The sequence below is a fragment of the Lepidochelys kempii genome, chromosome 6, assembly GCF_965140265.1.
Source record: "Lepidochelys kempii isolate rLepKem1 chromosome 6, rLepKem1.hap2, whole genome shotgun sequence".
Classification (NCBI taxonomy): Eukaryota; Metazoa; Chordata; order Testudines; family Cheloniidae; genus Lepidochelys; species Lepidochelys kempii.
Genome location: NC_133261.1, coordinates 13703877 through 13729101, shown reverse-complemented (window position 1 = coordinate 13729101; position 25225 = coordinate 13703877). Strand labels below are relative to the sequence as shown.

General features: G+C 58.8%; 1 protein-coding gene across 7 annotated transcripts; it reads right to left on the bottom strand.

The window, feature by feature from the left end:
- Positions 1–10011: 10011 nt before the first annotated feature.
- Positions 10012–24920, bottom strand: SLC43A1 (solute carrier family 43 member 1). Of its 7 annotated transcripts, XM_073346781.1 has the most exons (16): positions 24659–24920; positions 22602–22778; positions 21413–21451; positions 21154–21337; positions 20740–20795; positions 20056–20132; positions 18021–18113; positions 17689–17822; positions 17247–17425; positions 14602–14748; positions 13052–13087; positions 12420–12558; positions 11931–12072; positions 11643–11716; positions 11092–11215; positions 10012–10218 (listed from the first exon to the last, which is right to left on the bottom strand). In XM_073346781.1, the coding sequence occupies exons 1-16, from the start codon at positions 24867–24869 to the stop codon at positions 10024–10026; spliced, it is 2007 nt and encodes a 668-aa protein (XP_073202882.1). In that variant the 5' UTR covers positions 24870–24920; the 3' UTR covers positions 10012–10023. The 7 variants fall into 7 exon arrangements, with proteins under 7 accessions (XP_073202882.1, XP_073202887.1, XP_073202883.1 ...); XM_073346786.1 differs by lacking the exon at positions 17247–17425 and having other exon boundaries at positions 14624–14748; XM_073346782.1 differs by lacking the exon at positions 21413–21451.
- Between the last annotated feature and the right edge of the window lie 305 nt (positions 24921–25225).

The following is a 25225-nucleotide window of genomic DNA, read 5'->3' as shown; positions in this document are numbered from 1 at the left end:
CTGGAGGCTGCCTTCCCAGGGAACCAAGACAATGGAGGGGGGGGCGGGGGCCCTGTGGCCTGGAGACCCCAGCCTGATTGCCCCCTCCCCAGGAGGGTCAGGTCCCTCGTGCCCCTGCTTGGGGAAGAGACCACCCCAGGCATGTGGCTGTGCTAGCCCCCACACTGACCCCCCCAGCCCCTCCCCACCTGGCCCATGACCCCCCCCTCGGGTGCCGGGATTAGAAGGGGCGCAGTCCGGCTTCTTCTAATAATCTTCCCTGCAAGGGGAATTATTTCCTCCTGCAAGGATTAGCATGGGCAGGGAGAGGGAAGTGAAGGGCTCTGGCTGGGCCCGGGGTGGGCCTGCCCTGATTGCCTGGCTGCCTCCCCTGCAGATCGGGGAGGTGTGGCATAGTGCCACACCCTGGGGTGGTCCCTCCCGACAAGCAGCATGGTGCTGCCACTGCCAGGTGGATGGCCCTGCTCTGGCCACTTGGGCTGCGCCTGCGGCTGCCGGGTGAGACCCCTCCACACCTTCCCCAACTGGTGTCTGCGCTCCCCAGGGCTGCAGAATGGCGGCCCCCTGTGCCCATGGGAAGGTGGCCCACACAGGATGGGCAGCATGGTCTGTCTGGTCATGGTGCTGCAGCACCACCGGCTTGGCATGCGCCTGCTGGCACCCACAGCTTCACCCATGGATTGAATGGGCACCAGCCAAGCCTCTGCCCCCGCCCTGCCCGGCTGATGTTGTGGGTGGAGATCTCACTGGGCAGCCAGCCACACATGGGCCATTGCGCCGCTCTCCTGCTCCCGCTGCCCCCAAGGTGGCCTCCTCTGCCCCCGGGCAGCTGGCTCTGTGCCCCACCCCCAACGGGCTTTGTGTGCAACTGCCCTGGGAAGTACTGGGGCGGGGTCCTGGCATCTCTGCCCATGGAATAACCTCAGTGAGAGACAACGGTGAGAAAGGTCGTATAACACAAGGGGTCGCTGTGGGGGCAGCCGCCCCTAGTGTGGGGGCACAAGGCCTAGTGAAACCCTACCAGTGGGAGAAGAGTGGTGTCTAGTGGTTACAGCGGGAGGGGGGGCTGGGAGCCAGGATTCCTGGGTTCTATCATTAGCTCTGGGGGGGTCTAGGGACAGAGCAGGGGTGGGGGGGGGTTGGGGGTCTAGGGACAGAGCAGGGGTGGGCCTGGGAGTCAGAGTCCTGAGTTCTATTCCTGGTTCTGGCACTGACGTGCTATCTGGCCTTGGGTAAGTCACGTCGCCTTTCTGGGCCTCAGTTTCCCCATCTGGCCCATGAGGAGATCAATACTTACCCACCCCACAGGTAGGACGGGGAGGCTCCTTTCATGGGTATTTGCCAAGTGCCCTTTGTGTCACCTGCCGTCCCTGCGGGTGAGTGCATTAAACCCAGCGGTGGAGCAGGCTTTGCCCTGGAGCCCATCTTTTAATGGCAAACTTGGATCTCACCCCGGGCTTATTTCCTTGAAGCAGTGTCGGAAAGGGGAGCAGAGCGTTCCCTTCTTGCCCCTGTGGTTGGGGAAGCAGCCAAAGAGTTAATAGGGCCTGGCTTTCCCTCTTGCCTCTGCCCTTTTCCTGCCCAGCGTATAGGAGCACCCCCACCTGATGGAAGTCTACCTGCTGCATCTCCCTGCCATCCGTTGGCATGAACTGAGATGGCAGCCACCAGCGTGGCGCTGGGCCAGAGGAAAGACGTGAGACAAGAACATCAAAGAAAGAAAGAGAAAAAGAAACTCTGCGTTTATTAACATAAATGGCCTTTAGATTCAGCCCTAGCCGATAAATCATATTTCCCTTTTCCCCTCTCTAGCCTGTTCCAGCCCCAGAGGTCAAAGTCCTTTGTCATTAACAAATTAGCCACATGACCCTCCCATTACTCCCTTTCGACAAATGGGGAGACTGAGGAACAAAGCAGGGAAGGGACTTGCCCAGGGTCACCCAAAAGGTCAGAGCCAGGAATAGAACCCAGGAGTCCTGGCCCCCACCCCAGTGCTTTAATCTTCTTCAGTGTATCACATCCTTGCACCTGGATGTGATACATACTCTTCTGGCAATGGGCAAGCCCCTCCCCCCCCCCCTTTTTTTTTTTTTAATTTAGTATGTATGGGAGGATTTGGTACCAGGCAGGAGAGGGGTCTGGGATTGCCATGGGCACAGGGCGAGGTGGTCTCAAGGCTAGGGTGACCAGATGTTCTGTTTTTAAAGGGACAGTCCCATATTTAGGCCCTCCTGCAGGCGTCCCGATTTTTTCTTAAAAATGCGCAAATTGTCCCATATTTTCCGTCTCCCCCCCATCAGTACTGGCAGGTCCGGCTGCTGGTCAGATCGCTGCTCGCCAGCCACCCGCCCACCAGTGGAGTGGGGGGAATCCAGTGGCCGCTGATGTGGGTGGGTGTGCAAGGCTGGTTGGCGGGGTGAAGATGCAGCATGCGGGGCTGGCCACTCCCCCTGCTGGTCCGTCAGCACAGCCCCCGCTGCATGCTGGCTTTGGGCCTGCAGGGCCCCAACCCCTGTCCCGCTTCCAGCTGGCGCTAGCTGCACACTGCAAACTGCCGTGGCTGGTGAGTGTGGGCAGGAACCAGGCAGTGGCCAGTTACGGGTTGCCTCTGCTGCCCACCCATTGGCCCTTTACGTGCTCCCCCTCTCGCTGTCCTCTCCCTGCTTTGCCCCTTCACCCCCCCCCAGCCCCGCTGCTCCTCCATATCCCCTTGGTGGGGCACGTCCCACTTCCAGCGCTGTGTGGTGCTCCCCCCTCCATTGGAGCACTCAGCTCACTAGCAGCTGGGCCAGCAGGCTCCTTCCTGCCTTAAAGATAAGAAGGTAAATAGCAAGAATCCAACTAGGCAGTATTTCTTTTTAACAGGAGCTCAGTCAACTTGATGTTAATTTGAATGTTTGTACTATATAGTTCTGATTGATTACTGTTGAACTCACTTGAATATTAGTAATTTTTTCAGGTTTCCCATATTCAGTGTAAGCAGTGTCAGGATGAGCTCCACCCTGACATCTGGTGGTGAGGTGTGGCAAATTGTGGAAAAGAACTTCAGGGGCCAACCTCATTTGCATAGGCACACCCACCACGCCTAGAATGAGACCATAGCTGCCCAAATGGTCACTTTGGCTGCTGTGGGATCCCCAATGTCTCTGTTATTGGGGCAGGAAGAATAAATTGTTATTACCCTGATTATGGGAACTGTGCTTGGAACTGCACGTGGCCTTTTGTTATGATGGAGGGATTCACCATCAACTAAGTAGCACTCGCTAGGCAAGGGTCATGGGTTCCAAAACTGTGTGAATGGAGAGAGGCTTGGGACAAGTATTAATACTTGGTGGTATGGGCCCCTTGGTGAGGGTCTTACATGCTAATTGCACTTCCTCCTCTCTCCACTGTGGAATATCAGAACTAATTTTGATTTCATTAGAAGTCTAGTTATAGGCTGCTGAGCTCACTTTGGGCTGACAGTGCACCAGCAGTGGGGCTCTCCCTACTACAAGCTGAATTCACCTAAGAGCTGAAATCACTGAGTGTTGTTTTAAGTAGTGGGGGAGCCTGAAGATATATTGTGGAGCAGTTTGCGGGATGGCTGGTGAAGCAGTTTGACGTGGAGCAGTTTGTGGATGGCAGGAGCTGCTTGTGGGCCATGGAGCTGACCGAAGGAGCTCGTGGGGCAGCTGGCGGAGTGGAGTGCAGCTGAGCGAAGGAGTTTGTGGGGCGGCTGGCAGAGCGGAGCGCCGCTATGGGGCGGTCAGCTTCAGATCATGTAAGGTGCCTCCGACCCCTGTCCCATTTCCACCCAGGTTGGGAGGTAAAGCTCCACAGATAAACTTTCGAACTCTGGGGCTGCCCTGACCAAGGACAGAGGCTTTTGGGGCATTGGACTTTTGGGACTTTGGGTGATTTGGGGTTGCTGGACTCAAGAACCAAAGGGAAAAGGGCATGCCCCAATTTGCCTGGGGTGGGGTTGTTTTTGCTCATGGGTTGTGTTATGAATCCTGTTGGTGGTGTTTTCCAACATAATGCCACATTGTTTCTCTCTGTTATTAAAAGGCTTTTCCTACACTCAGACTATGTGCTTGCGAGAGGGGAAGTATTGCCTCTTGGAGGCGCCCAGCGGGGGTGGTATAGATTTGTCCCAGGTCACTGGGTGGGGGCTCGAGCCGGTTTGCATTGTGTTATTGGAATGGAACCCCTAGATATTGAACCCGGCCCTTGTTGCTGCCAACTCTGACGGGCAGAAGGGTTACATCAGCATAGGGAAATATGCTGAAACCCTACTAAGGGCTGACTGTTCGGGTCACTGGCTGAGGGCACGGCCTGCATTACCTCACTGAATTCTCCTTTGATTTTTGAAAAAAAGAAAAGCAAAGGAAATTCTCTCCTCCTTCCCCCCAGGCAAAACACCTGCTGTTAACCCCAAACTTCCTGCAGGGTTCGGCTGCTCTGACCAGGGCACCATCCAGCCTTGCTTTGCATTGCATGAGAGAGAGCATGAGAGTATGTGAGAGAGAGAGCCCTGCCCCACCCCACCCCGCCACACATGGCATCAGCAGCTGGTCCCTGCGTAGGGGAAGAAAGGGGCCAGGGACCCCACATAGTGTGTACAGGCTAATACGTGACTGACCCCAGCACCAGCCCTGCTGGAGCTGGCTCCTATGGAGACACGAGGGCACCAGTGTGTGGTGGCACGGGGGAGGGCAGGCGGGGGCTGGACCCACCAGAGTCGGCAGGAGATGGGCACTAGGGCACAGGGGCTGGGATTTCCCCACAGAGCTTGAAGAGACAGAGCCTGGAGGCTGCACCCTGACACAGACCCCTGTAGTTGGAGCCTAACCTCCTCTTCCACTCATAGGTGCCCCCCAGCCATTAGCCCCTCTACCCACCCCATTCCAGGAATCTCAGCTCATGAGGGAGCCCCCTCCCAGGAGCCTTGCTCCCCCCACTCTGCTCCTTCCCTTACCCTGCCTGCTGGCAAGCCTCGCCCTCAGTCAGTGCGTCCATCATGCTTGCCAGCGGGTCCCTGGCACTGAGAGACGCAGCCCATCGAGCGGCAGAGTGGGATCCAGATGCCACGCCTATCGTGACTGGGAGCACACTGTGCTGCCAAGATATTGAGGGGACAGCAACAGGGGACAGTCCCCCTAAATACAAACCCAGCTCTGGGCAATCATGTGGGTCTGGGCTTCAGCTCCACTAAGAAGAGGATGGGGCAATAACATCCATGTCACTGATACTGCAGTCCGAAGGACCCCCCACAGCCCTTTCCAGGGGCAAATGCAAATGCAGCCACCTCTGGGGGGGAGGCGCAGCAGCTGTTATTAACACCACAGCAGAAGCATTTAGGCAAAGAAACAGACCAAAGCGCTGCCGAAATGAAACTCCATGGGGCAGTGAGGGGAAGCAGAAGATAAATACAGGGCTGGAGTTGTGGGGAGGGGGGAGCGAGGAAATGCCCCTGTGCTTTTGGAAAGTAAACAGGCTCTTCTGTTATTGCACCTAAGCCAGGCCTCATTTGTCAGTCTCATCTGAAAGCTAGAACCTAAAACAGCACCGAGCCCCTTAATGCCACATTGGGGTCAGCACTGACTGTGAGGGGAGAGCACCCCCTATCTAGTCCCCCACTTCCTGCAGCACAGTGTCCCCGAGTGCTGCGCTGGGGCATTGGAGGCTGCACTGACTGTGAGGCGAGATGAAGCCCTACAGAGCCCATACCCTGCTCTTTGTAGAATGGCATGCCCAGTACTCCAGTGGGGCATTGGGGCCAGTCTGGAGTGGGAGGGAAGAGTGCCCCCTACTGAGCCCCGTGACAAATTTAGGAATTTTTGTCATATTTGTATGACTCAATGCGTGCCTCAATTTCTCTTAGTGCTCCATGCGGCTGGCTATACACGGAGTGTAAAGCACAGGAGACCCGAGGCGTCTGGCATGTGTAACTGCATGGGGTGATCTGAAGGACTCATTAAGGGCAGACTGGCACCAATGCCAATCACTGGCAGAGCCTACAGAGACAATGGCAACCCCAATGACCACCACCAAAGAGCCGCGATTGCCAGTTGTTTCGCTGCACACACCGTCCCCAGCAAGTGAAGCTGAATGCCTCCCTACAGAGGCAGCTGAACATGTCAGCGCAGCCCAGTACCATCCGGAGCAGAGCAGTAGCAGGAACCTGCAGTGAATATTGGCCTCCCAGAGTCACTGGTGCTCTCCCCTGGGACCGAGACGAAGCCAGAAAGCCAAGGATGGTTCCTAGAGCAGCATGGCTCTAAGGAGCCCTGGCATAGACCAGGCTGAGCTCTGTCTCACCCTTTGCCTCTCCCTGCTGACCTCAGGCCTTCCCCATGCGTGGGGCCAGGTGACTAATAACCCTGGAGATGGCAGCCTGGGATCACTGCAGATAAGTGTAGAGGCGCGCTGGTCACTGGCCAGGCGTCTGGCTCAACTGGACATGCTGGGCGCAGTTTGCGGGATGAAGGAGGAGGGCTGGAGACAGAGGCTTGGTCTTGGAGGCGTTGAAGCCACATGGCCTGTCCTGGTGCAAAGGTGTGACCCTTTGGGGGTCTGGCGTGTTTAAAGGAGTCTTCCCAAGTGAGGGCTTCCAGGGAAGGCATAGCATAGAACCTGTAGATCCGTGACACCCCACCCTTGCTCCCTACAGCACAGCGCCCCCTGGCACCACGCTGGGGCATAGAAGCCAGCACTGACTGAGGGGACAGCACCTCCCACCACAGTACTAACCAGACCCAACCCTGTTCTGACTGGGTGATCACAGGGTGTCATGAGGCTGCAGCGAGTGGTGCGGCCAATCACCATGGAGGACACGGAGCCCAGCCAACTGGAGCAGAGCCCAGGGCCATCTAGCCCAGTTTCCCATCTCCAATAGTGGCTGGAACCAGCGGCTACCCTGGAAAGTGTAAAGAATCCCATAGGATCCGATGTGGGATAATCTGCCCACCCCACACACACATTAGGTCTCATCATCATCACTAGTAATCAGAGATTGGCTTAAACCTCACAGCCGGAGCTCTAATATCCCTGCCCCAACGCAGGCAGCATTCACTAAAACTCAGCCTAATCTTGTTACTCACAGAAATGGCCAGTCCCTTTTTGGAGCCCTGCTGTTGGCCTCACTGCAATCTTGTGGCAGGCAGTTCCCCTGGCTAATGGTCTCTTGTATAAAATAAGACTTTCCACTCTTGAGGTGGGAATTTGCCCCCTTTCCACATCTCCAACTGTCCCCTTGTATCAGGAGACAAGGAAAGCAGCAGCTCCAGCTCTCCCTTTGGTATTTTATAGACTTCCATCCCGTCTGCGCCCACATCCCTTCTAAGGTAACAATCCCCCATTTCTTCACTCTCTCATTGTTGGAGCATGTTTCCAGGCCCTTGGATCATTGTCACCCTTCCTTGAACCCCACAAGATCTGCACTATCCTTCTGGGGATGAGGCGACTTGTGCAGCGCATGGTGTCCAGAGGAGACTGCGCCATCCACTGATAGGAAAGCACTATAATATCCTCACTATTATTCACCATCTCGTTCCTTCGGCATCCTCACAGCTTTGCTGCTCCGACCGTGGCTGCACATTGAGCAGAGCTCTCCACTGATCTGTCTGCAATGACACCCAGGCCCCTTTCTGAGCTGCAACAATTATTTCAGACCCGTCAGGTGGGACGTGGGGTTCAAATTCTTCCATCTCCTTGCATTGAGCAGACACTGAATTCCAGCTCCTGGCATGTCGCCCGTTCCTGTCCCTCTGGGCTCCCTCGCTATGCCTTGACTGACCTCACGCCCTGGGTGTGCTCTCCACTGCAGCTGCTGCCGCTTTGCCACTAACCTTCTCTGCCAGCACTCTAAGCGCTTAGACACAGGAACCGGTGCAGAGCCAGCAGACCTGGCATTAACCCGCTGCCAGGATGATCTTGCTCTCTGATTCCTGCCTCTTGGCCCGTTTTTGATCTGGGGCAAGACTTGAGCCCCTGTTCCTTAGATGCCACCTCCCGAGGAGCCTTGTCCTGAGATTCCTGGAAGCCCCAAGAGAGATGGGATATCACTGGGGTGGGGCCCAGATCCCCTAGACACAATCACCACCAGGCCTCATATTTGCCTTTTTATTTCCTCTGAAACATATGAGCAGAACAATAAATTAAATCCCCCCCCCCCCGGCTGTGGAGCACCAGCGATGGGGGAGGAGAGAGACAGTGGGGCTTACAGAGAGGAGGGGGGCAGGGGCCCATTCCCACCTCTTCCTGGCCAACCCCTTTACTGGCCCCCGGGAAGGGGATGCAGCACCACAGAGAATGGATGCAACGCCTCCATGGATGTCACTGGAAGGTGGCCAACTGTGGTTGCTCCCCAATGCTGCCCGGAATGACAGAGATAGCCTATGATTTCAAGCACCTCCCTTCAGTACTGCCAACCCAGCGCCTGCACCCATCCCCCGAGAAGGCCGCAGCCAGACTCAGAACCCACTGTTGGATCTGATCCACCCTTAGTACTATTTGTGGACATGGACGTTTGCTCTCTCCCAAATAAGAGATGAATAGGAGTACCTGAGAAATATGCACCCGGCAGCCACTCACCCCAGACACCTCCCAGGGACTGGTTCTGCTGGGGTGGGGTGGGATCCACAGCCACCATACACAGCGAGATAGCTTATAAAATAGGGGAGGGGAAACCTGATCAGCACTCCAGTGTCAGGAGACAAGAATCATAGCTACCATTGAGAACAGTCTAGAGCCATCCTCTTTGGAACCCCCTTTCAGGTAGTTGAAAGCAGCTATCAAATCCCCCCTCATTCTTCTCTTCTGCAGGCTAAACAATCCCAGCTCCCTCAGCCTCTCCTCATAAGTCATGTGTTCTAGACCCCTAATTATTTTTGTTGCCCTTCGCTGGACTCTCTCCAATTTATCCACATCCTTCTTGTAGTGTGAGGCCCAAAACTGGACACAAAACAGAATAGGTAACCATCAAGTGATCCATCTCCTGCTGCCCTAGGGTGACCAGATGAAATGAAGAAAATATCGGGACACATGGGGGAAGCAAAAAAAAAAAAAAAGCGGCCGGAGTTGATGAAGCAAAAAAAAAACGCCAGAGCGGCCAAAGCCGCAATATCAGGACAAATGGCGTCCCCACCGTGCATCGGTCGGAATGCGGGACAAAGACCTAAACATCGGGACAGTCCCTGTGCTGCCCATTCCCAGCTTCTGGTAAGCAGAGGCTAGCGACACCATTCCTACCCATTCTGACTAATAGCCATTGACGGACCTACCCTCCATGAATTTATCTAGTTCTTTTTTTATTAACCCTGTTAGTCTTAGCCTTCACAACATCCTCTGGCAGAGTTCCAGCAGGCTGACTGTGTGTTGTGTGGAGAAATACTTCCTTTCATTTGTTTTAAAAGAAACTTTATCAACAACCCAGTGTGAGCCAATGAGGGACATCCTAGCAGGGTGAGGAAATTTTTTGACCCCTCCATGTTAGCAGATAGGTGAAGGCTCAGTCAGGCAGGGCAGAGAGGGGGAAGTTGTGATTCAAACCCAGGACCTGGCAGCTACACAGTTTCCCCATCTATAACATGGGGGGAGGAGGGGAATTCTGATACTCACCCATCAGTTTGACAGATGAAAGTGGCTAGGTAAGTGCTAGAAATTATTATCCTGAATGCCCTGATCCAGCACCCCTTTCCATGGGGCAGATCTTTATGGGAAGGCGCGTCCTGATTTGGGGCTTAGGAGTGCACCCCGATCTTTGGTTAGCTATTTACAGCCATAGAGCTTTATAAAGTTCACTGCAAAAATATATAGATCTCTCTTTCTCTCTCTAGATATATATAAAAAAACTATTAGAAATTCGACGCAGCTCGGCTATTTCCATGGCTCCCGCGTATTGAAACCTACAAGTGTTTCTTTTTCCTGCTCTTAGTGTCTCATCCCATCTGTTCGGCAATCGTCTGATGAGCGGATCTGGCATTTTGTTCTATGTCACCCACGCTCTCCCCCCCGCCCCCCCCCGTTCTCCAGCCCCCCCTATGCCTCAGTGTCATCAGCGCTCAGCATGCCATTGAGGGCCACGCCATCCTGGAGTTTGACTTGGGCACTCTCAGCCAGGTCCGGGATCTCTCTGAGCGTCGTCTGGTCCTGGAGCAGGGTGCGCCGGAAGTAGCAGAGGTAGAGAGGCAGCAGAAAGCCCAGGAGAGAGAAGATCAGGAGGCCAAAATTGACCTGCGGGGAGGAGGGGGGGTGCAAAGCAAGTGGGAGAGATTTGGAGGGGGGGGAAATCAGTGATTTCATCTCACAGCTGAGCTACCCACTCAGTGATTCAGCCACCAAAATATGTTCCTTCTCCACCCCCTATTAACTGCACGGCATGCTGGGAAAGGGGCCCGCTCCACAGCCCTGCACTCCTCCCCTGGGGGGGGCAAGACCTTTTTAGTGCCAACTGGGCAGCTTTGCCAATCTGGACACAGGCACCTGCCCCACCAGGGACTGTCCCACTCCAAGCCAGCCAGGCGCAGGGGCCAGCACTCCCTAGAGGGCAAAGACTCTGGGTCTTACCCCCCAAGCCAGTCAGTGACCCCATCCTGGGGTCAGATCAGAGCCAGTGCCTCGTAAAAGGGAAAGGCCCTATGTCCCATTCCCCTCTTCCCTGAGCCATCCTGTTCCTTCCACCCAGTATACCAAAAGATGCTCCTTTTCTCCAAGGGCAGGGAGGTCCCTGTGGCCCCTTCCAGGATGGTAGGAGGAGCCTGGGTCTAGCCCCACCCCTTACCTCTCCAGTGTCAGCTAATGCATTCAACTGGGGCAAATGGCAACCTCTGGTCTAACGGGGCCAGGTGCTCCACAGAGCCCCCTGCCCAGCCAGGGGAAAGGGCACCAGATCCAACCCCCCGCCCCAGCCTCCCTCACCCCTTGGTGGATCAGCCCCAGAGCAGGGCAGAGTCTAAGCCCTTGGGGGTGGGGTCAGGAACTGGTATTGCCCTGCCCCCTTGCCATATGCTAGCTCCATGGGGTGGGGGCGGGGGCTCCCCAGCCTGAGGCCTGTGGGAAGGGGATCCCAGGACAGGGTTGGCCCCAGGTCATGGCCCTCTCACTTACCCAGAAGGGGTCGCCGGCCAGGGGCCCCACCACAACCATGAAGAGTGGCTGCTGCAGCAGAGCAAAGACGGCGCTGATCAGCGACTGCAGGCCAGTTACAGTGCCAAAGTGACTGGACGGGAACCTGCAACCACAGGCCAAGCGGCCAATGAGGGCTCTGCCCACCTGGCGCTCCTTCCGGGTAACCAAAGTCCTAGGAGTGAGGCCCCCTTGATTAGTGACCCCCAAACCTCTCCCCTTGGCCCCAGCAGACAGGAGAACGAGAGGACTCAAGGGGGCAACCCCCCATCTCCCCTCCCGCCTGCCCCACATCCCAGCTGGTTTGTATCCCTCCCCCCATATATTTGGCCATCAAGAACAACTAACCCACACCGAACTCCATCAACCTTAGCCAGCTGGGCTTGGACCCCCAGGAAGATTAAGGAGGGAGGGAGACGGGGTCCCCAGCTACTGGGTCATGCCCCTGTGGGCATCCCCGGCCAGTGCTCCAGGACTGGGTGTGGCGGGGTATGCAGGAAGGTCGGGGCGGAGCTGGGGGGGGGGCGACTCACACAGCCGCGTAGAGACCACCGCAGGCGGAGTGGAAAAAGCCTCGCACCATGGTGTGAAGGACAAAGGTCAAAAACTGCAGAGAGAGAGAGAGAGAGAGAGAGAGAGATGGGGGCATCAGAACAGGGGATCAGCAGCAGACAATGACCATTGGGCCTGGGGCACAATGGGAAAGGTCAGGAGACTCAGTGCGGCACCAGCTCTGGCGGGCCATGGGGTGGGAGGGAGCAGGCCAGGGGCGGCACCTGCCTGGGGCACCATGGGGGAGCAGGGCAGAGTGCCAGCGGTACCTGCAGAGGTAGGTTGTTGATGAGGCAGGTGACCCCAAAGCCCCCCAGCAGCAGGTTGGTGAAGGTGAAGGCCCGGATGGCGTTGGTGAGCTTCTGGATCTTGCGGTAACGGGGCCTAGCAGGTGACTTCTCGGCCCTGGCGCTGGGAATGGCAGGGGAAGAGTCACCAGCCAGCCCAGCGGGGTCAGCGCCCTGGGGCATGAGCACCAGGATTCACACATACACACACCCGTCCCCCCAGCAGGGTCCATGACCCGGGCCACCAGTGTGAGGATTCACCCCCCAGCTTCCTCAGCAGAGTCCATGCCCCCGGGCATGAGAGACAGGATTCACCCCCCAGCAGCCCCACTAAGGTCTGCGCCCTGGGGCACCAGCACCAGGATTCGCACCCCCAGACCCCCAAGCTGGGTCTGCACCCCGAGGGACTAGTGCCAGGATTCACACTCCCAGCCCCTCAGCAGGGTCCATGCTCCGGGCACACACTCTCACCCAGCTGCTGCGATGGCACCCATGCCCAGCGGCCCGTCCACACAGTCCTTCATGCGCCAGTCCATCACGTAGCCGATGAAGGGGCAGGTGACGAGGCAGAGCAGCTGCATGACCCCGAAGACGGAGGCGTAGAACCCAACTGTCCATCAGGGAGACTGTGAGAACCCGGTGCCCAGGCCCCGCCCCCAACCCCACTGCCACGGAGACTCCCAGGCCCTGACCCCACGCCCATCAGAGCGGAGACCCCTGTGCCCAGTCCCCACCCCCAGTCCCTGATCAGGGAGGAGACCCTTATGCCCATGCCCATGCCCTTCCCCATCAGGGGGAGAACACCACACCCAGACCCCATCCTTCTGCCCTATAGGGGAGAACCCTGCCTGCAGGCTCCGCCCACACATCACCTGGGGAGGGCATCAGTGCATCGGCCACCCCATGTGGGAGACCCCACTTCCACTTTTTGCCCCACTGCGGACTGGGGCTCCCCAGTCTCTTGGCAGCTCCATAACTTGCCAGAGCTGGGGCCAGGGACAGGACTCTGGGATGCTCCACAGCACTGCCTCTCTCTCCACCCCGGCCTGGCTAGCAAGGCTGGAAGGGCAGGGCTGGCCTTGGCTACCCCCAGCCGCTCCTACCTGTGTCCTCGGCCTGCTCCATCCGCTCCTCCGGCACTAGAGTCAAAGAGGGGGAGAGACACAGACAGGGGATAAAGGGCCTGGAGAGAAGGTCCCCTCCCTCATCCTAGCTTATGTCCCTCCAACATCTTCTCCTCCCCACACCCAAACCCAGCTCCTCCTGCTGGCCTCTGCCTCCCCCTCCTACCCCAACTCCCCACACACACAGCTCCCTCTGTGCTCTATGCCCTCCTGTGATGAAGTGATGATTTTCTGAGATATTTTTATGCATGACTCAGTTTCCCTCGCTACTTGTGGGCACAAAAGGATTAAAAGAGGTTCTGGGGACAGGAGGTGTTGGGTCCCATAACAGCCTGGGGCCTGGCTCCACATCGATTGAGGGTCTGTAAAGCCAGTGGGAGCCCCAGCGATCCCTGGGATCCTCCTGCAGGTGGATGGACGAACTCAGCCCTTGGACAACAAACTGAGAGCCAGCTGGGCTGAGAGTTAGGGCAGGTTTGTGCTGAAAATCACATTGGCACGAAGAGTGGATGTGTCTGTGGCCAGAAGCCTGGCTTGCGCGGCCTCACTGAACAGAGCTCCCGGTGGAGCCAAGAGGCAGGGAGGCCGCGTGACTGGCCCTTAAGGAAGAGTGGGGCCCTCTGTGGGGCTCCTCCGAGGGACAGGGGAAACGTCAGGGCACAGTACGCACCCTGTGGGTCCATGAGAGCAGGCCCCCACCTAACGCCTCCACCTGGCCTATGTCCCCTTGTGACCAAGTGGAAATTTTGTACTATGTTTATGAGCCCTATGCATGCCACAGTTTCCCTGTGCTTTGATTGCTCTGCACAGGAGTACAAAGGATTAACCAGCTGTTCTTGGGGCAGAGCAAGAACCATGAGGTGTGGGTGTGTCCCGTGGCTGGCTGGGGTGGTACAAAGGGTAGGCAAAGGACTGGCGAAAACCAACCCACATCAATGGAGAATCCAGCAAGAGAGCGAGAACCCCAATGACCGTGCTGTTCACCCCAGCAGCCACCAGCCAGGAGGAGGGAGATATTCCCCTGGCCCTCAGATGGGAAGCAGCGCAAAGGCCCCAGAGGGAGAACAAAGGGGAAAGGAGGCTGGTGGCCAGGCCTCGGGGCTGACAAGGAGCCAGATGGAGATCGAGGCCATAACAGCTTGGCTGGCTAATTGCACCGGCGCTGGCCAGGCTGGACTATAGCTCAACCTTTGCCTCTCTGTGTTAACCCAAGGCCTTTCCGATGCCATGGGCAGGCAGGTAATACGCTGTTCCCCCGTGCCTGGGAAGGCTGCTGCTGTTGCTGCAGATATCACTGACAGTACAGCGCCCCAAAGGGCACAAACCTCCCGCAGGGGACTGGCTCAGCTGGATTCGCTGCAGGGAGCCACGGAGACAGACAGGGCTTGCTGGGGCCCTAGAGGCCATGGGCCTGCCCCTGTGGAACGAGGTGGGGCCTTGGGGGCCAAGGACTGGTGAGAGGTTGGGCATGGAGCAGAGCAGAGCCTGTGGATCCATGACACCCCACTGCACCCCTCTGCTCCCCTCACCGTCTTGGCCGCCGCCTGTCACCTGGAACTCCAGCATCTTGTTCATCGCTGCCATGTAGAAGATGACGCGCAGCTGGGTCATGCCCATGGTGATCAGGCTCCACAGGAAGATGGGGGAGCAGACACTGCGGCGGAAGGGGATCAAGTCTGCAGGTGGGGGCGGGGGCAGGGGCAGGGAGAAGGCAAGGAGGAGATGTCACTGTCTGCCCCAGACAACCCCCACATCTCCTCCACCAGACATGATAGTACCCACCATCAGAGACACCATCACCGCCACAGCCTCAGCCAGAGCCATCCCCACACTCCCCTCCCCGCAATTCCCGTCCCCCCGACAGCCTCACCCAGAGTCATCCTTACGCTCCCCTGACCGCAGCCCCCATCCCCCCAACAGCCTCAGCCAGAGTCATTCCCATGCTCTCCTCACCGCAGCCCCCATCACCCCCCTACAAACAGACAGGGGTGTCTGTCACAGCCCACCTCTTCTCTTGTATGTGGGAAAGGTGAATCTCAACACTGCTGGATTCTTGGCTTCTACTCCCAGCTCTGTGAGAGGGAGGAGTGGGGTCTAGTTACAGGGTGGAAGTCAGGACTCCTGGTTGTAGCCCAGCTTTGGTAGGTCAGTGGGATTTAGTGGTTGGGGCGGGGGGAGGGTGTTGTTGGAGCCAGGACTCCTGGGTTCTCTCCAACCTTGAGCCCAGTCTAGCAGCTGCGCAGGAGGCTGGCCGCGTGGGTGACTGCATGCTCCGTTCCCCCTGTGGGTTAGGGCCGCCCCAGATCCCGCAGGCAGAACCCAGCGCAACTTATCGGCGTCTGGCATATGGCCAGGGAAGGTCAGGCTCCCCGATCCCTCCAGCAGGTGGAGTCAGACACCCAGGCAGCGCCCCTTGGCCTGCAGAGTCACTGCCTGATGCAGTGGCCTTGCGCGGAGCAGCTGCCGGGCCATAAATTGGCAGGTTGGGGGCATAGCTGGCACCACCCACACACAGCTTGGGGAAGCCCCACGCACACACCACCTGCTGCCCCAGGCTGCACCTCCCAGCCTGGGAGAGCCCCTGCAGCACCCAGCCTGTTAGAGCTTGGCACCTCCCAGGCTGGGAGAGCCCTGCACCTCCCTACGGTGCCCTGTACCCCCAGCCTAGGAGAGCCCTGCACTCAGTGCTGGGTTTACAATGGAGCCGGGCCCATGCTCAGAAGGGGCCCTGGCCTGCTCCATTTGCACTGTGCCCCGAGACCCCACTGGCTCCCTGCCCACCACTTGCTCATTTCAGCCTGCCCACTGGCTGGCCGAGGGCTCCTCTCCATCCTCATCCCCAGCCCCCTGCTTCTCTCTGCCCCCGGCTGGCCTCCAGTGCATCTCTGGCTCCGAGCAGTCTCTGCTTCCCACCACCTGTGCGGCCCCGCATGTCTCCCCACAGCTGAGCCGCCTGGGACTGGTGCAAAAGCCTGGCCAGTCTCAGGTCTCAGCCGGTGCGGGGGGATGACAGTGGTGGGGAGAGGGGGTCTGGTGGGCCTCTCCAGGCAAGTGGGTCCTCAGGGAGCCCAGCCGGGGCAGGTCCTGTTTGGCTGATCGCGCCACTCCCAAGGGGCCAGAGCGATTCCCGGACCTGGGACCAGCTCTGGCTGAGCTGACAGTTCAGCCTGGCAGACAGCCACCTCCCAGCAGGGCTGGTGAGCGCGGCCAGAAGGCAGGGCGTGGGGGAGTGGGTCTCTCTCTGTGGCGGTGCTGGGCTGTAAGGGGGCAGGGAAGATGTGTGTGTTGGGGCACTAGGAGTGGGGGTTCTACGGGGGGTGCAGGGCACTTGTGATGGGGTTCTGGGCAGGGGTGGTGTTGTGCAAGGCGCTGTGCATTTATGGAGGGGTGGAGAGGGCACTGGGCATAGTGGATCCAGGGGAGCCCTGGCCATAGGGAGTCGGGAAGTGTTGGTTGGGGGGGGCTGTGTGGCACAGCATGGGCCCACCCCACGAGGAAAAGGGGTATGCTGGCAGCACAGGGCCAGGCAGGCCACTGTGCGCCTGGCAACTGCTGGTTTGTAAATAGTGCCCTCGCACTGGGCTGGGTGGAGCAGGGCCGCCCCTGCCATGCCATGTCCCATTGCCCATGGCTGGCCTTGCTCTAGGGACTGACCTCCCCGCGCCATGCTCCATTGCCTTCATGGGGGCCTACAGATATGTTTGGTGCTGGGCCCACAAAAGGTTAATCTGGCCCTGCCTGCACTGCACCCCCATGCAATCCTAGCCTGGGAGAGCCCTGCAACTCCCTACAGTTTCCTGTAGCCGCAGCCTGGGAGAGCCCCGCACCTGCCCGCACCCCCCAGCCTGACAGAACCCCTTCACACACACTGCTCCCCGTGGGGGTGTCAGACCCTCAGACACTCTTGGGTGGCCCTGTCATACTGCCGTCCTCAGGAAGCGCTGCCTCCCACCTTGGCAAAGCCCTTCCCCCTTAACACCTTGAACCTCCCCCCCACACACTCTGGGGAAGCCCAGCAGCCCCCAAACCCTGCCCACCCGGGGCGCACACAGCCCAGCAGGGAGCGCTGCAGCAGGACTTCCCTCACCCAGAGACCCTGCCCTCTGCAAGGTACCCTGAGATCTGCCCCCATGGGTGCTGGGGCCACCCCAGGCTGGGTCCAGCTGGCACTCACACTCGGCAGGCATCGTGGCCCCATGGCACAGGTCCTGCGTGGATGGGCAAAGCTCCTTGCCCTCCTGCGGGCACAGCCCCTTCTGGCTCAGGCGCTGCCCCACGGTGGTGACATGGGTGTAGAACCGATCGCCTGTCACCCTGTGATCCAGTGCCAGCCCGCTCAGCTTGATCTTCTTCCTGACCCAGGAAAGGGGGGGTGAGAGGAGAACCAGCGCCCCCTGCTGGGGGAGACCTACCACTGCCCCCCATTGCACCCCCTGCTGCAGGAGACCAGCCACTGTCCCCATAGCGCCGCCTGCTAGGGGAGACCTGCCACTAACACCTGGTAGGAGAAGCTGAAGCTGGAGTAGCCGGGAGCTCCCCCCATAGCCAGTGCCCCCGCCCTGCTCCCTACAGCGCCCCCTGCTGGGAAAGGCTGGAGCTCCCCCACCCTCACTCACGTGTAGTTCGCCTCCTCGGGTGCCGGGAAGGACTCCTTGGGCCAGTTGACCAGGCAGTTGAGGAAGATGAGGCAGGCCAGGCCTGACCAGGTCAGCATAATGGCAATGAAGGAGACGCCAGCGTCGTAGATCAGCTGGGAACAGGGGAGCAGGAGGTTAGGGGGGCGGATGTGGACAGGGAGGATCTGGCTGGCCTCTTGGGCAGGGGTCACCCCGATACCCCTGATTTCTCCCCACGTAACCCAGGGGTGCTGATAGCTCTCTGTGAGCCCCCCAGTCCAGCAGCCCAGGCCACCCACTGCTCTAGGGCAGGAAGAGGGGGTTGAACCTGCCTTGACTGCGGGGAAGGTGACAGCCGAGGAGGCGTAGGAGCCAATCATCAGCGCCATGAAGGTGGAGCGCAGGTTCCCAAACATGTTGGGCAGCTGGGGAGGACACAGAGCAGAGAGGTTAGTGGGGGGAGAGGCACGGGGGGGTGAGGGACAGCTCCCTCCCCCTCCAGCCCATGGACACCACTTCTCCCTGCTGTAGGCCCCTCCCCGGGCCCGGCTCAGGCCCACTTGCCCTGAGGGGCCCAGCTCTCCTCAGGCCTGGGGTAGCCGTTTCCCTTTGACCCCCGGTGAGGGGGGTGTCTCACTAGGGGAGCAGCGGGTGGGGGAAGGGGAGAGGAGATCTGGATTCCCCCTGGGGAGGGATCCTAGATACAGGGTTAGGGTGCCATGGGGGAGGGTTAGGGCTGGATCCCACTCTGGACAGTGTCGGGGCCCCATGGGGAAGGGGATCAGGGCTGTTCTTCCCCTCCCACAGATACAGCTGCAAGCAGCAGGGCACCTTGGTTTAGTAAACAGGCCAGCACGTGGTTGGGGCCCTAGCCCAGCTCCAACACGTGCCCTGCCTCCCATCCCCTCAGCAAGGGGGTGTGCCCCACGATCCTGCCTTCCTATTGGCTGCCCAGCTACCTGCCCAGGTCACGTGACTGCTGGCAGGTGGGGGGGCGGGGCTGTGCCTGTGCCAAGATGCAACATGACCCCACAGGGGTGGGGAGTGTGTAACCCCTCATATGCTGGATGGAGAGATTCCCCTCCCCTGACCCAGGCAGTGCCCCATGCCAGAGGCTGCAGCACTGCCCACTCTGCTCTGCTCTGCCCATATAGAGCAGTTCCCATCCCTTTGCCAAGGTCACCTGGCAGCCCGGCCTTGAGAGCTCGCTGGCACCCAATGCTGCCACACTTCCCCACTCAGAGTGCTGCATGCAGCGTGTGCACAACCCCCAGGTCAGACCCCATCACAGAGGGCAGCGTGCGGGCTCATGCTGGCAGCTGGCATGTGGATATGGCCCCCAAGAACACCCCAGACCAGTTCCACCAACTGGGGACCCAGCCCCGCCCCCAATGGAAACCCTGCAGCGACATTCCCGCCAACCGGCCTTCTCTGTGTGCCCAGAACCGCAGTGCCCAGCTGCGCACCCCCCAGAAACCAACACAGACAGGAGCATTCAGCATGGGGCGAACACAGCCCCAGCTGCCACCTGACCCAAGCGGGCGCACAAGGCCCTCCTGTGCCAGGCTCAGAGCTTGGCCCTGTCCCCACCCCACAGGGCAACCAGCCCCACCCAGCCACGCTGGGTGCCGGGCCAGTGCCCCTGCCCCACCGGACAAGCCACCAGTCGGGCCCATGCAGAGGAAGCCAGGAGGCAGATGGCTCAGAGCCTGGCCCAGAGCGATGGGAGCCGTGGACGTGGAAGGCAGGCGAGTGGCACATCAGCCCGAAGCAATGAGGGGAGAGCATGCTGAGCCTGGGAGATGGCGAGAGACAGCACAGAGCCCCCTGCCAGTGAGCACGACGTTTCGCACTCCCCCACACACACACACACTGGGGACCCAGGCTGGGCCCCACCCTGAAAGCTGGGTGCTTCGCCACGCTCCTGAACCAAATCTCACATGGGGCAGGAGTGGCTGAGTGAGCTGTGACGCCTCCATTCTTGGGCACAGGCCTCCTCAGCGGGGCAGGGCACAGCACAGCAGGGAGTCGTGGAGACCCAAAAACAGGCAGGGGAGCTAGTCACTCCCCTGCCATGTGACTCCAGGCCAGGGTCCTGTCATGCCACCTGCCTCCTCGGTACTCAGCTGTGGGGTTCAGGCCCCCACGGCAAGACCTGGGAGGAGACCAGGGCACTGACCCCTGTGGGCATCAAAGGGGGAGCCTTGGGACCAAAGATATTTTGTGCCCCTGGGGAGGGCTGGCATGCTACCTCTTCCTCCCCTCTGCTCCCCCCAGCCAGCCTTCCCAAGGGGCTCAGCACTCCCTCCTGCCCCACAGGGACAAGCACAGCCCCTCTTCCCAGGGGGGCACAGATCCCACACTCACCGTCAGCGAGGTGAATGTCAGGCAGATACCCCCGAAGCCATTCAGGGACAGGCCGAGGAAAATCAGTGGGGAGAGAACTGGGGGAGAGAGAGATGGGGAGAGTAGATGAGTCTGAGCTGGAGAACTTGAAAGACTGGAGAGCAGAGGACCACAGGGCTGGGGGAGGGATAGCTCAGTGGTTTGAGTATTGGCCTGCTAAACCCAGGGTTGTGAGTTCAATCCCTGAGGGGGCCATTCAGGGATCTGGGGCAAAAATTGGGGACTGGTCCTGCTTTGAGCAGGGGGTTGGAATAGATGACCTCCTGAGGTCCCTTCCAACCCTGATATTCTATGATTCTATGACAGGAGTGCGGGGCTGGGGATTTGGGGAGAAAGGAGAGCAGGGCTAGTGTTTGGTGGGGGACAGGAGAGCGGAGGAGCGTGGGGCCGAGGATTTGGGGAGATGGGAGAGCAGAGGGGCACAGAGCTGGGTGTTTGGGGCATGGCAGAGCAGAGGAGCACAGGGCTGGGGTATTGGGAGACTGGGGAGCAGAGGAGCGCAGGGCTGGGAGACTAGGGGACGGCAGAAAGCAAGATAAGCAGTGGAGATGGGGGGACTGTGTCAGTGGAGATATGGATCGGCTTCAGGAAACAGGTTGGGGAGACAGAGGGGTGGGGAGCTGTGGGAAGGGGCCCTCACCTCACCTGGGGGGTTGTAGGCAGCCAGGGCCATCACAGCACAGGAGACAGCAAAGCTGAAACTACAGGGACACAGGGTAGTAATCAGCATCCCCTATGGCCCTTCCCCAACCCTGGGATCCCTCCATCCCCATGGCCATCTCCCACAGTGCCCCCAACCTTGAGATCTAGCCACCCTAAGCATATCCCTGAGCCCCCCCCCTCCCCCCGACAGGACCAAGCCTCCCCCATGGGCACCTCCTGCACCCCCCACCTTGGGACATCCCCAGTAGACACCTCCCCCTCCATTTACCTTGTCCCAGCCACTTCTCCCATCTTAGGACCCAGCCCTGTTTCCTCAGGGCCACAGCTCCCAATCCATGGGCCCCGCTTCCACACACCCCCACCCAGGGGGTTCCTGACCCCCGGACTCCCCCGCACCTGCCGAGGAGGCGGAGGGGCCGGGGCCCCAGACGGTCCATGAGCACCCCCAGGGGCAGGGTGGCAGCGCTTAGCAGGAAGGACCCGATGGTGAAGCCCAGGTTCAGCATCTCCTCCTGCTCCACGCAGCTAGGCCAGTGGTTGGGGGGCAGCTCCAGAGCCGAGCCGTTGGTTCCGTTTTCACCTGGGGACATTTGCAGTGTCAGACCAGCCCCCCCCCCACTCACCCTGACCCCCCTTGCCCCAGGGCCGTACCCACCTCTCACTCCATGACTGAGGCAGGGGCCCCTGGCGGAAGCTATTTGGGGGGAAGCACAGAGTCTCGTCAGGGAGCAAGAAGGCTCATGCGGGGCAGGAAAGCTCTCAGTGGAGGAACAGGAGGCAAGAGGTTTCATGAGATTTAAGCAGAACTCTCAATGGGGGCAACAGAGTCTCTATGAGGGTTGAGGGGGCCCTATGGGGGATAAGGGGCAAAGGGGGAGCAGGGGGCTGTCAGGGGGAGGGTCAGGGTTCCCATGGGGAAACAGGAGGCAAGGGGGGATGGGAGGGGCAGGGGTTCCCATGCAGGGAGCAGGATCCCATTGGGGGCAGGAGTGAAGTAGAGGTGTCCCTGCGGGTCTCCAGCCTCCCAGCCCTGGCTCAGGAATGCTGTACGGCATCACGCCTGGCAGGGTCTGTGACAAGCGCCGGTCTTGCTGTCACCCTGTCCACAAGCATGCTGCAGCCCCATGGGGTGAATGTCAGGGGGGCCAAGGCAGGATGTGTCCCTGCACAGCCTGGCACAGGGCAGACATGTACATCAGTGCCCAGGGCCCACTGAGGGGGGCCTGGCCTGGCCTGGCCCTAAGCAGCTGGGGTCAGTGGGAGGAGCCAGAGGCATGGTGCCTGTCAATCCCCCACAGGTCCGTCTGTGCCTCCCCGGGCTGTGTCTGGCTGGCTGTGCCTCGTGCCAGGCAGAGGACCCAGACCCTGTCAGATCCATCCACCCCGCCGGGTCTGCCCACCCGCCTGCAATGAGGGGCCAGAACCAGCCCGGCTGATCTGGGGAGGAACCCAGCTATGTGGGGCCTCTGGCAGGGACTGAGCCCCAGCCATGCCCCAAACACACCCACATTCCCCCATTCCACCATCTTCCTGTGGCTCCTCCCACCCCATCTCAGCTCTGCCCCATCTCATCTCAGGCTCTACCCGTCCCCTGCTTGGCCACACCTGTCCACATCTCAGCTCCTCCTCGGATTGCCCACTCCCACTGCTTCCCTTTGCCCTCCATTCCTCATATCATCCCCCACTCCTCTGCTGATTGGCCCCTCCCATTTTATTGTTGTCCTTCCTTTTTCATGTTTGGCCCCTCCCACTTTCTCTTTGACCTTCCTCTCTCGTCTCCAGCTTGGTCCCTCCCACTCTCTCACTCAACCCCACTCACTTTCCCTGGGCCCCTCCCCTCTCACCTGTGCACATGTGGGAGTAGAAGCCCTCATGCTTGAGCATGATGAGCAGGGAGCCCCAGCCCAGCAGCACGGCGGAGAAGAAGAGGTTCTCCAGTACGGCGGTGCATGCCATCCACCAGCGCCGATGGTACGCCTGCTGCAGAGTCAGTGCCATCCTGGCTCCACTGGGGCCACAGGCTGAGGACACAGAATGACTGGCTCATTCTTTGCCCCTCCCGTCCCCTGCTTGCCCGCTCCCACTTTCTCTCCTTGCCCCTCCCCTCTCTAAATAAATGGTAAAGCATAGGAGGGGGGTGCTGCAGAGATCTGGTCTTATTTAACCTCTGCCGTACCAGTCTGGAAGAGGGAGTAAACAGCATAGTATCCATCTGTCAAAGAGACTTACCTGGCCTGTAGTGTCTGAGCCCCTCAATGCCTTTGTAGCCTCACACAGACAGGCCAATTATCCATTTTGTACAGATGGGGAAAACTGAGGTACAGAAAAGCCAAGTGACCTGCCCACGTCTGTGGCAGAGCAAGGAACTGAACCTAGGTCTACTCAGTCCCAGGCTAGCACCCTAACCACTGGGCCATCCTTCCTCCTATTGAAAGTAACAGATGCTATGAGCCAGGCCAGGGAAATACCCACCAGGCTGGGAGAGCTAGTCCACCTGGGCAGGAAATGGAGACTGGCTGTTTTTATAGATCTGCTCTAGCTCAGCAGTGTTTGCAGGGTCGTTGTAGCTGTGCTGGTCTCTGTAGAGCTGGAAAACTGGACAGAAGTTGGTCCAATGAGCGGGGTTACCTCACCTACCTGGTCTCTCTCTTTCAAACACAGACTCAGTCAAGGCAGCTGGAGGTCAGACGAGCGGTTCACAGTGGGCCGGTCTGGCCTTGGGATCTGTGACTCTCAAATACCAACACGGGATTTCACATGGGAAAGCCAGTGCTTGATTTGTAACGAAAGAGTTGCCAGGCTCAAGCAATTGTTTTGCTTTCTTAACTGACACAGCAAACTCAGAGGTGTGGGGGCTATGATCTGCCAAGCCCAGCAATGTGGGGGCTATGATCTGCCAAGCTCTGAGGTGCCGGGGCTGAGCCCTGGCATAAATTAAGCACTGGGGAAAGCGGCAGCCAATCCAGTTGGAACAACCCGATCCCAAAGCCAGGCGCCCCCCCACCGGGGCTGAGGGCAGAGACTTTGAAAGAGACCAAGGTGGGGGAGTGGGGCAGCGCTCCCCGAAATGAGGCACAAGTTTGGAAGCTGGAGTGAAGAGGCCGGAGCAACATGGGGCTGGAAACCACGCCATCCCAGCCAGGCTTGCCCTTGGCCTGGTGCTGGGGCTGATCCTACATGGGGCTCATTTCCAAGGGGAGACAAAATGTTTGGAACTCTGTTGAGTTTGCAAATCTCCAAAGGTGGGATGAGAGAACATTAAGAAAGAGGAATTTAGGTGGGAAAATGGCTTCAAAGGGGAATAGCCCCCTGGGGGAAGAGCCAGGAGCCCTGTCGCTCCCTTACAGGGGGATGGATCCAGCCAAAGATTTGTTCCCTGGGGGAAGATCAGCCCCTAGACCAACCCGTGTACCTGAGGGGCTTGCCCTGCCCCTGGGCTGTCCCACAACCCCCTGGCGGGAGTGGAGGTGCTAGGCCTTCCCCAGCTGCCAGGATTCTCATGTCAGGCTTCTCTGGCAGCACTCTGGGGTACCCCCATCGCAGGGGTCTCCTCTCCAATGCCCCTGTATCCCTCCAACATCCCAGCTCTGTAATCGACTCAAGCATCCTCTTCAGCATGGCTTCCCACCACCCGGCAGCCTCCGTGAGTCCCCCTCACCTTCTCTTCCTGTTCCAGCACAGCCAGCCACATGGCCCTACCCCTCCCCAAAAATAGCCCAGAGTCAATACAGGGCTGGGCTGGGCCCGGCCTGGCTGACCTGCCACGTGGACCGCACAACGATCGCTTTGCCCCAGTCTCACACGTGTGACACACTCCAGTCCCCTTGGCCCAGCTGGCCCCCTCCCCAGCCACCACCTCCCCTCACACCGCTCCCCCTTGGCACCTCCCACCCAAACTTACCCTCCTGAAGAAAAGGGTCGGGGCTGGGGGGAGGCCCAGCTCGGTGATCCCGGGGCAGGGAGAGGTTGAGCAAACTCTCCCTCTGCCTCAAGCCACTGGCTAAGCGGGTTGTTTTTTTTGCCTGCTGTTTGCTAACAGCTGGGGTTACAAACGGCTCCGGAGTTGAAGAGCGCTTGTGTGTGTCTAGCAGTGCAGGAAGTGAAAAGAGCATGTGCCTGTCTGCTTTATAAGGGCATCAACTCTGCATATGTGTTTGAGAAAGAGAGAGCAAGAGCCAGGAGATGGATAAGAAGAATAAGGAAATATGAAGGAGCTAAAAAGGCAAAGAACAAAATAAAGAGGGAATTGAAAAATGAATAAAAGAATGAATGAGTTAAAGAAAGACTGAAAGAATGAAAGAACTAATGAGCAAAGAAAGAGTGAATTAAAGAAAGACCAAATTAAAAAAAGAACAGGCAAAAAATGAATTGAAGGAGGAAAGAAAGAATCAGTGAAAGAATTAAAGAAGGAAACGTGAAAAAAAGAATGAACTGAAGGAAAGAATGTATGAGTGAAAAAATTAATTAA